This window comes from Panicum virgatum, chromosome 5K (genome assembly GCF_016808335.1).
Source record: "Panicum virgatum strain AP13 chromosome 5K, P.virgatum_v5, whole genome shotgun sequence".
NCBI classification, from domain to species: domain Eukaryota; kingdom Viridiplantae; phylum Streptophyta; class Magnoliopsida; order Poales; family Poaceae; genus Panicum; species Panicum virgatum.
Genome location: NC_053140.1, coordinates 48,309,592 through 48,320,701, shown reverse-complemented (window position 1 = coordinate 48,320,701; position 11,110 = coordinate 48,309,592). Strand labels below are relative to the sequence as shown.

Sequence of the window (11,110 nt, the reverse complement as noted above, 5' to 3'; positions counted from 1 at the left end):
TGAGATCTGAAGGAATCATGTGAACTGTGAGCTTGTGACCCCATGGCGTGGCAACTATTCTCTGCTCCACTCGTTCCTTCCTCTTCGTATGAGTACAATTCAGAGCTTTGCATGCATAGATCAACTATGCTTACCTTTCTTCAAAAAAAAAAAACTATGCTTACGTATACTAGCAATTGTGTTTGGTAAAACCACATATAATTTCGCTAGACTACAACAAACCTACAGCACATGCAGATTTAGTTTTTTCCTTTTTAAAAAAAGAACATCCTTTTCACTAACCCCGGCGCGTCAATCATGCAGGACTTGAGGAGGATAAAGATTAAAGAGGTTGCGCGTTGAAGATTTATCAACGCTATGTCATCCCACATGCGGTGCGGAAGCCATACATTAAGAGCAATCAATGGCCCCGGCAAATCATGCCATTACATCCAAAGGTTATTCGTATCGTGTCCATAAAAAGAGGCATTCCCTCGAAGTCGAGGCCCATGGGCCATGGCTGGCCGTGGCCGCCGACGCTTCCGGAGGCTAAAAGCGCAATTTTAACTTCGTGGAGGTGCCAGAAGCAAAATCACCTCCCGGTCATCAGCGGCACGCCACCACCGCCGACGCCGCGCCGAGCAGCCCACCCCGAGCGAGCTACCCACTTGTCCGCGGCCACTAGCCCCTTCCCTCCTACTTCACAGTCTCCATTCCCCCACTCGTCTCCTCCCACTCCCACTCCACTGCCCTCAGCAGCCTCCGCGCCCACTCCGCCTTCTAGAACAACTAGGGAGCATCCCACTCCGCATGGTCGCCCCGTAGCGCCCCAGCAAGCTCCCCCAAGACCCCGCACCGGCCGGCGGCAATGGCGCTCGGCGGCGGCCTGGCGCTGTACCACGTCCTCGGCGTGGCCACCTGCGTGGCGCTGCTCTACTTCACCTTCGGCGAGGTGGACCTCCGCCACATCTCGCTCCCGTCCCTGCCCGGCTCCGGCGCCGCCTCCCCGCGCGCGGCCGCCGTGGCGGCGCCCTTCGTGGAGCGGCGCGGCGCGCAGCTGTTCCTGGAGGGCGAGCCGTTCTACCCGAACGGGTGGAACTCGTACTGGCTCATGGACCAGGCCGTGGATGCGAGGTCCCGGGACCGCGTGTCCCGCATGTTCCGCGCCGCCGCCGAGATGGGCCTCACCGTGTGCCGCTCCTGGGCGTTCAACGACGGCGCCTACAACGCCCTCCAGGTCTCCCCCGGCCACTTCGACGAGCGCGTCTTCAAGGTGAGATTTAAGAAAGAGTAGTAAATCCCTGCATCGATTCTAGCCGCGCCGCCGCCGGAGGAAATGCCGGGGTTTGAATTGATGGACGGAGCAAATTGCAGGCGCTGGACCGGGTGCTGGTGGAGGCCGGGCGGCACGGCGTGCGGCTGATCCTGAGCCTGGCCAACAACCTGGAGGCGTACGGGGGGAAGACGCAGTACGTGCGGTGGGCGTGGGAGGAGGGCGTCGGCCTCTCCGCCTCCAACGACTCCTTCTTCTTCGACCCCGCCATCCGCGACTACTTCAAGGTCTACCTCAAGGTCAGCTCTCCCTCTCTCAGCTCAGCTGGTTTGCTTCCCAATAATTCTAATCGCATCGAGCTCCCGGACTCTTTAGTTTATTGTGGCGGGCACTGCAGCAGTGTCGGTTGGTTAGCTAACTGTTTCACCAGTCACCATGGGCGAAAGTGAAATTTGGGGTGGGGTGTCGGTGGCGAGCTAGCCGAAATTAACCCAGGCCGGGGGTCCTGTTGACGCTCTTTGGGCGCAGACGCTGCTGACGAGGAAGAACCACTTGACGGGGGTGGAGTACAGGGACGACCCCACCATCCTCGCGTGGGAGCTGATGAACGAGCCCCGCTGCACCACGGACCTATCCGGCGACACGCTCCAGGTGAGCAGAGCTTACTTGTTACTCCCCCGCCGTCAAAGTTTTCAATTGGTCTCGCGTCGGTGACCGTGATCGTTTCTTTTTCTTCGCGCGCATCGCGATCGATGCCTTCATCCACGTTCCGATTCGTGGCTATTTTACCCACCCGTGGTGATCAAATTGGTCGCTCCTGCAGCGCTGGATCGAGGAGATGGCGGCGTACGTCAAGTCCATCGACAGGAAGCACCTGCTCACCGTCGGCACCGAGGGGTTCTACGGGCCGACGAGCCCCCCCAGCAAGCAGGACGTCAACCCGGGCATCTGGAAGGACAACAACTACGGCTCCGACTTCATCCGCAACGCCAAGATCCCGGACATCGACTTCGCCTCCATCCACCTCTACCCCGACACCTGGTAAACATCCCGATCCGAGCTCTGAATGCTGTTCCAGTGAGTGAGGAAACGGTCGCTGATCGATCGTGTCCGTGCTTGCGTGCGTGCGTGCGTGCGCAGGCTGCTGAAGCAGCACGCCACGGCGGAGGAGAAGCTCGAGTTCGCGAAGCGGTGGGTGGCCTCCCACATCGAGGACGGGGACACGGAGCTGGGCAAGCCGGTGCTCACCACCGAGTTCGGGCTGTCGCGCCGCGCCCAGGGCTTCGACCCCTCCCACCGCGACGTCCTCTACAGGGCCATCTACGACATCGTCTACGGGTCGGCCGCCCGGGGCGGCGCGGGCGCCGCCGCCTTCGTGTGGCAGCTCGCGCCGGAGGGCATGGAGGAGTACCACGACGACTACTCGGTCGTGCCCAGCGAGCACCCGTCGCTGCGCAGGCTGATCAAGGAGCAGTCGTGCAGGCTCGCCAAGCTGAGGCCCGGCGCCGGGGAGGAGGCAAGGCGGGCCCTGGCGGCGTGCGCCGCCGGCTCGTCGTAGGAAGAGAAGCCATCTCTGCGTCCTCTGAGCTTCTGTTGCGCCCAGGTCGAGCGCGCTTTTTGTCGTTTGTTTTGTCCTCCGAATCAAGCGAGTGGTGAAGTGTGTCAGAGAAAGATCACCGGAAAATGAATAGAAAGCGGGTAAAAAAAATGGGTGTGCCTCGTGAGGCTTGTTGATGCTGCTAGTTAGATTCGTTTTAAGGCATTGTCGCCAGCGCCGACACCTGCGGAATTGCAGATCGGCATAGATAAAGCTACAGTTACCTTGCTGTCCAACGGTGCGGTAGATGCCCTTGACCTCTGATATGTTAAGTCGTCGTCGAGTGGCATCCAATGGTAATAGCCGTCCTACATATAGTGTAATGTAATTCTGGACATGAGCTTTCTTTTATATATATAGCTGTGAGCATAAGAGGTCAAAAGGCATATAAATGGAGCCCTTCCAAGTCTTCTCTTGTGTTGCAAACATCTTCCCCCTCGGCTCCAAATTGTATGTCTTTTTTTTTTAGCAAATGTAGGTACATAATTTTTACTATACACTTAGATAAACACTATAGACAATCTACAATTTGGAACAGAGGGAGTAAATCTTTTGAGACAATCTTTACTTCATGGCACTGCCCATTTTGGAAGACAAGTATTAGTTAGTGATTACTCCATCTGATTCTAAACGTTAGTAGTTTAGAACACACAACACGATCTCCCGTATACACTTCCACGTGCAATCTTTGAAAAGTTTATAACTTCAAATTGAGAGTTATATGCTATAAAAAATATTTTGCATGATAAATCTAGTAACATCAATCATATGTTATCAACATACGCAACTTCTATACATTGATGTAGCATGTTAGAATAGGTTATAGGTTAGGCCAACTAGTATCCTACTAGATAACCTACATTAAGAATTGAAGGGAGCATAAGATTTGAATACGAGTTCAATATGCATCTCAAAGGCATCGCACAAAAAAACTTTACAGAGGAGAACTATAGGAGTTCAGGAGAGCAAAACACAAAATAGAAAGGAAGGTGGGAAGAGTACGTATTGCGCATGAAACGTGCTTAATAGCGGATAATATCACCCAAGATACTAAAGAAGTGGTCGATATCAATCTTTTCCTTTCCAGCATAAATTGCTTCTGCACTTCCTCCAGTCCTTCCCTGTGCCGCCATCTCAACAAGTGTATATAACTTCTTAAGTGGCATCTGCGTCATCAGAAAAACTGTAAGAGTTTGATCTAAAAGTCTGCCTTCCTGTCGTGAGTAATTAGGAGAAATTTTACATCATCCAATGCTTCTGCTGCTGCATCAATATCTCCTTCGTTGAACACGTTGAGATGTTGTAGCACCTGTGAAGGACCAATACCATTCATAAAGACATGTCTCTGTAGGATCTATCCAATAATGTTCCAAAAGCATTGCCTAATGCCCAGCATACCAAACGAAAACATCCTGGCATTATCATGAAAAACAAAATCAATTAAAACAGCAGAATATTTCATTACCTTTTTAGCATCCTCTTTTTTCAGTTTAGGAACATGGTAGGTCACAGAGAAGGCATCACACATACCAATGGACTCCAGAAAGCCCACCTCGCTTGTTCCGATCACAAGCAAATTCTTGCCCTACAACAAATAGCAAGGAAATGAATGAATAAAGAGAATTGTTTTCCATGCCATAAGGAATTTAGTCTATCAAATACTTTTTTATAAATTCAAGTTAGAGAAGTCAATGTATGACATCAAGTCCCATATGGCCACAATTACATTTCAGGATAGCAAGAAAGAAATATGCTGATCGGAAACAAAAGGCGACAGTGAACCTTTGGAGGAACCCTCTTGAGGAGAACCAGAAGTGTTTGTGAGATCAAATTTGAGAAGCGGGGTCCAATAGCAACATATTCCAGTAACCTAAAAGATTGTCAGATAACTCTGAAGTAGGTTAAGTGAAAAGGATACATGGAAAATAGTGACTGTTTGTTTCATTCCTAGGTTCGACAACTATTAACCTTTCGATGTCATCAAGAACTATGATGCTTAGTGGAGATCTGTATGCATCCTCAAAAACCTGTACATAACAGGAAACAAAGACATAACACTTCATTATGTTCCTGAGCGAACACAATATTTGATAAACAAATACTCCCTCCCAAAATATAAGTGTTTCTTGTTTTATCCTAAGTCAAACTATATTATGTTTGACTAAGTTTATATAAGAGTATCAACATATACCATATCAACGAAGTACATTATGAAAATGTATTTCATTATGGATCCAGTAATATTAATTCGATATTATTATTCTTTACTGTAAGCTTAGTCAAATTGAAGATTTGTATTTTGGGGCGGAGGGAGTAACTATACAAACACACAAACAAGTGGCAGTTGTGAAATAAGATAAAGTTTCACAGATAGTTAGAGAAAACATCATTGCATAATGGTTGTCTAACCTTGCATATCTGTGCACACTTGCTGCTTTCACTGAAACCAATCATTGTCTCGGCCGATATCTGTGAATAAGAATACCAATTCAGAGCTATATCCTCCCAGATAGAGCAAAAGTCATATCATAATAAACAAAATGTGGCTCCTCAACTGCAAAAGGAACAAAGGAACTTACAACTTTTACATAAGCAAAATCACTATCGATGCCAACAGTAGCTGCCGTAGCTGATTTACCACTGAAAGCCAATTGAACGGAAATGAAATGAGGTTTCAGCAGATCCAAAGAAAGATAAGTCTAATGTTTAGTTGAAATGTACCTTCCAGCTGGTCCTTCCAAAAAGGCAAGTGACAAGTGGGCTACCTCTGCTAACTTTAACCTGCTCAACTAGGAGCATAACCCGTTGATAAATGTGCTTATGTGGTTTGCCACAGTCAACAATACCACGCAACCTGCAGATTTTGCATGAAGACATCTATGTGAGAAATTACATAAAACTGTGCACATTTTTGTGATCAAGGCCAGAATTTTCAGCAAAATAGACAAATGATTGGAATCTTTCTCACAGATCAAACAGCAAAAAAATTATTTCACTGGGAAACTTCAAGCATATAATAGATATTTTTGTCTTTGAGATATTTATATCTACTGAACATAGTATATAGATTCTGCTTTCCTGTTTCTTTATAGGATGGATCTTCCACAAACATTCATGAATGACAGAAAGCATCTGGTATTCTGGTTCTTAAAATGTCAGTGCAAAATGCCCTACCCTTAGAAAAAATGAAACCGATAAGATTGTAGCATACTGGCATCTCCCTAAGACCCTAGCCATAGGTGGAGTAGAAAATTTTGTAAAAGTGATATGTAATCAGATACCACAAGAAATGAATCCTTCTAATATTTGAAGCATATTAATTAATCCATTAAGGCACTAGAACATATAAATCATCAAGCCAATACTCTGTAAACTACGTGTTTGGTACAACCTGCATCTTTCAAGGTTATCCGTAGATGCTCCAAATGAAGGGGTAATTTCTTGAAGTCCATTCACAAAGTCATCCATAGTGACCTTAATGCTTTCCTCATCCAAAGGCTTCGTGAGGCCATCCATACTAATTTGACGGTTCAAAGCATAAGAAACTGCGCTTTTAACAACACCTTCCAATTATGCTCCACTGTAGTTCTTGGTTCGTGCAGCTTCATTCAAATGAGCAGATGTTATTTTAAGTGCTTCGCATGATTAATTATGTCGCAGAATTGATATATTCTTATTTTGATATATGAGGCAGCAGAAATTATCAGCTTTTGCTTATAGGAAAGGAGGAATATCAGACATACCAAGCTCTAGCAGATTAACATCTGGAGAAAGGAAAGAGCTCTGTTTCATCTTATTCGTGTGTATTTGGAGAATTTGGAAGCGCCCATTTTCATCAGGTAGGTTTATCTCAATGTGCACTTCCAACCTTCCAGGCCTGAACACCAAATATCTTAAAGCATGAGGCACAATTGGACATTAAATCCTTGCGACCCTCTTGATTGAAATGATGTCTATTGTCAGTACTACTAAATGTACGTGCCAATGATTGAGCAAATTATGCCAAAAAGATATATAACCATTAACCAAGTGTAAGAGTTCACCTCAACAAAGCTTCATCAAGCAAATCTTTCCTATTTGTCATTCCAATAAGCAGAACATTGTTTAGTACTTCAACACCATCTATCTAAATAGTATATAGGTCGTCAGGTTGGTTACATATCACTAAACACACACATGAAGAAGGCACAATCAAGTCCATAATTCGAATTATAAGAAAATACCTTTGTTAGTAGCTGGTTTACAATGCTGTCATGCACACCTGTACCATCCCTGGCTGAACCTCTTGACTGCACAATCGGATTTTCAAGAAGTTATGAAAATTTCATCGTATTTTATAAGGCAATCTAAACAAGCAGGCACTGCAAAAAAAAATGTACAGAAAAATAAATTATAGAGGCTGGTATAAAGTACTAAGAGTCATTTGAAAACTGATATCATGGATCCCAGCCAACGGAATGTATTTGAGAAATGATATATTGTATTCACAAATAATATGTATCTAATCTGAATAATTATTTTTCATATAATATGTAGAACATAGAATTTTGGAGAAATGATCATATTTTAAGTTGGAAAAAATTTGTGCATGAAATGTTAGGAACAACCTAAAGCACCTTCCTGCTAACAAACTGTGGTTGAGGAATTCAGCATTGAGCTATCTACACAAATGGTACAGCTTATCCTAAAAAAAATGGCCTGCAGGGGGAAGAAACCCCCAAGCATTGAATAAGAGAAGACCTCTCATGTAAGCCGACATAAGGGCGCCGTTACCTGAGTGAGTGCGGGCTGAGACCTTCCTTCATGCTTTGGCGTGGTGGCAGGTGAGGGGATTTTTTTTTAACCCCAGGCTGAAATTCGCTCCCACGTACCTGAGGAGTGCTACTAAGGCCATCTAACCAAGTCAGCTAGAGACCCGTTTGTAGGTACAGCTTATCCTCAACTATGCTTAGAGAGCTTGAAATAAGTGGAAAGCATATGAGGATGTGAAGCAGAGGGTACGAGTGATTTACCTTACATATAGCATCAATTTCATCAAAGATGATGACATGAAGGTCACTCTCATCACCTAAATTGAGATAAAACCACATAATTTGAGATAATAAAAAGAAATGAAATTAATAAGAAAAGACATTTTTCTTGAGACACCCTACCACGTGTTCTCTGTTCATTCTCAGCATCTGCAAATAGATCTCTCACGTTTTTCTCTGTTTCACCAACAAATTTGCTCAAGACTTCAGGTCCATTTACAATCTGAGATACAAACATGGAAGTTAAGCATGTAGCTGGACCATAGCTGAGATCTGACATTAGTCATATTACTTGGCTACCTTGACAAAAACATACTTTTAGCACAGTCCACACAATCTGACTAGATATAATGTTAAAAATTCCATGGGGAAATGGAAGGCAACAGAATTAATTTAGTTGCCAACTTCATGGGAAAATGAAGGCAACAAAACTAGTAAAATAGGTCATATAGAAGTACATGGCAATATTTTACACATAATATAGTCAAATATTGGTCATTACTTCTTGTGATAACATAAGACCTACGTAAGCGCAAGTCTACTTTAAATACTACTGATACTTTTACATTTTGGAAGAGTAAATTATAACATAATCCACTGTGTTTATAAGTATAAACATATATAGAAGTAAATAGTTCAATCAGTCCGGGAGCAAATTTGTATGATATAATCAGTCAAGAAATTCGTGCCTTCGGATCCTTCCCATTTAACAACTTCCCAATTTGTCGAGCCATAAGTGTCTTCCCAGTACCAGGGGGGCCATAAAGTAGTATACCCTTGACATGCTTTATACCTAACCTGTAGCAGGCAGTTAATTAATAACTACTAATTGCAGAGAGTGTGTCAGTATCCTAATTCTTTCTAGACAATTACCTACTAACAACGTGAGGTGGAAACACTCGAGAAGCAAATGCCCTGCGAAAGATGTCTGTAAATTCAGCACTTAATCCACCTATACCCAACTTCTCCAGGTTAAACTCTTTATGCTTGAAAAGTTTGCTGCCAGCAGCTTCCTTTTGGTTGATCACCTGCATGTATAAGACAAGGTATTACAATGTCTTCTACGCACTTTACTTGTAGGTAACAAATGAACTGAAAGGAACCTTAATTCCCGAATTAGGGGCTGCCTCAAATATGATATATGTGTCACTTGACAGGAACCCTCTGTCCAATGGTGTGGAACTCTCTTGGCCTTCTAGCATTGCTTGATTTACAGTGAAGATATAGTTTGTTCCACAAAATTCAAACGTCACTTTTTGCCCAGACGTCATGACCTACAAAGAACAAAAGTTGCCAAATGCAACATGTTGTTACTGACAGACAGAGGGAAAATTTCCTGATAAAATCATGGAAGAAACAAGCCCTATCGAAAGAGAACACTAGAAGCCAAGGCAGAAATATGTCCTACCTGGTCAAGGAATCTTTTCCGCAGTTGTTGGGCAAGCAAAACAGCATCCAACTACAAATGAAGTTCACACTTCACACATATAACATCGTCAACTAAATTCTTACAAAATACTATTGTGATCATCTAGAAGAGCAGGCAAACCTGCTCTTGATTGGCTTTTGCCTTGACATATGATAGCTCCAGTGTAAGCAAAGCCAGCTTGAAATCATCAGGAGGAACAAAGCTGAGCAGAAAATTAACAAACTAAATGACTACAGAAAGAACCTTGAGAAGTAAAGGTCCGGAAGCATGTTAAAATTCAAACCTGCTGACTGTAACAGAATCTCCAGCAGAAACCTTTGCCTGTCTACGCTGGATGCCATTCAAAGCAATGCGGCCACTTGCGATGGCATCATGAGCTGTGTGTCTTGTTAAGGATCACGCACTTAAGAGAAAAAGAAAGTTCACTTCCCAAAGTAAACATAACAAGAAATTTAACTGCACAACTATAATAGGCATCACAAGTTATTCCCACGTAGTTGGTTCACAAGTTCTTCGTCTATGCAGGCTGCTGAAATCTTGTAATTCAAATTTCAACAACTGAACCGAGGCACTGAGCAAACTTGAAACCAATTTTTGTCAAGGTAAATGAAACCTGCTTATAAAGACGTACACTTGCACATCCAACATGAATTAATAAGGTAACAGCCTGTCACTGTTATCACTCTACAAACAACACACAGTTTAACTACCTGCCCCCCCCCCCCCCCCCCCCCCCAATACGAGATATTAGAGTATGTCAGCGAGATGAATACAAGCTGCCGAGTTGACAGATTAGGTCTTTCAATCAGAGGTCGCACATTTCTTCCTAGAGCAACAACAATCAATGACATCGCAGCACCAAACAAACACATCGTCGGGTAGGTTGTATTTGTCAGAAAAGAAAGAAAATAAATAAATAAACGCGAGGGAGGCTCTAACCAACCACAACAAGGGCAGATGGACTAAGTAAAAGACGGAGTGAGGATATCTTAGGGTGAGGACGAGGGCAATGTAGTTGGGGAAGCGGCGGATGTCGGCGGCGGAGACGAAGGCGCAGTTTGTGAGGGCGAGCTCCTGGCTGGGCGTGCTCACCACCTCCATTGCGGCTCGCGTGCAGGGAGAGGGACCGACGACCGGCTAGGCGGCTAGCGATGCGAGAGATCCCTGCTCTCTAGGCGGTGGAAATGGCGCGGGTTGTGGGAGGATCTTCGCCAATAAAGGCTGACAGCTTGGATCCGAAGGAGGAAGAGGGTGGGAACTTCGATCCGAAGGAAGAGCGTCGTGCCGGTTTTGCCTTTCTGGGCCAACGAATGGATCGCCCTCCGCAGCCCACATGTGCGAGCGCGCTTTTTTCATTTTTATATTAAAAAAAACAAAATTTCAAAAATATATGTCGAATAAGATAATTTTCAAAAATGGGTGCCTGATGGGCGACAGGGTGCCTGTCGCTCACTGGATGGGCGACAAGACCTAAATATATAAAAAAATTATATTTAGCTCCTGGCGCCCAGGGCGCATTAAACAGTGAACTTGTAAAATCGATATAAAATCGTATAAAAATAAAAAAAAATACAAACTCAACTGTTCTGGATTCTATGAAACAATATCTACAACTTTTGTTACATAAAGTTTTTCATTTGATCAATGTATCTTGCTCTATTTTAGATACCAGTTTAATGCACTTTTATTTAAATCTCAAGATCCATCCTTTGTATGCATGTCATCTTTGGCCAGAGTATTGCATATGGTGAGCATAGACTTGTACAAAATTGGCAGGCCCAGAAAACATTTTTAGAATAAGT

At 44.4% G+C, this 11,110-nt stretch overlaps 1 protein-coding gene and 1 pseudogene across 1 annotated transcript; one reads left to right on the top strand and one right to left on the bottom strand.

Moving 5' to 3' along the window:
- Window positions 1-607: 607 nt before the first annotated feature.
- On the top strand, window positions 608-3,259 carry LOC120708026 (mannan endo-1,4-beta-mannosidase 2-like). Its single transcript, XM_039993112.1, has 5 exons — window positions 608-1,252; window positions 1,354-1,551; window positions 1,781-1,903; window positions 2,076-2,293; window positions 2,393-3,259. Exons 1-5 carry the CDS (start codon window positions 848-850, stop codon window positions 2,808-2,810), a joined length of 1,362 nt encoding a protein of 453 aa, XP_039849046.1. The 5' UTR covers window positions 608-847; the 3' UTR covers window positions 2,811-3,259.
- A 451-nt stretch (window positions 3,260-3,710) lies between these two features.
- LOC120708025 lies at window positions 3,711-10,626 on the bottom strand (annotated as a pseudogene).
- Window positions 10,627-11,110: the final 484 nt, after the last annotated feature.

Excerpts from the sequence above, each read along its gene's own strand:
- LOC120708026 (XM_039993112.1), top strand. The coding sequence starts at position 848 with ATGGCGCTCGGCGGCGGCCTGGCGCTGTACCACGTCCTCGGCGTGGCC. Across the intron at positions 1,253-1,353 it reads TCGACGAGCGCGTCTTCAAG|GCGCTGGACCGGGTGCTGGT; the intron begins GTGAGATTTAAG and ends AGCAAATTGCAG. Across the intron at positions 2,294-2,392 it reads CACCTCTACCCCGACACCTG|GCTGCTGAAGCAGCACGCCA; the intron begins GTAAACATCCCG and ends GTGCGTGCGCAG.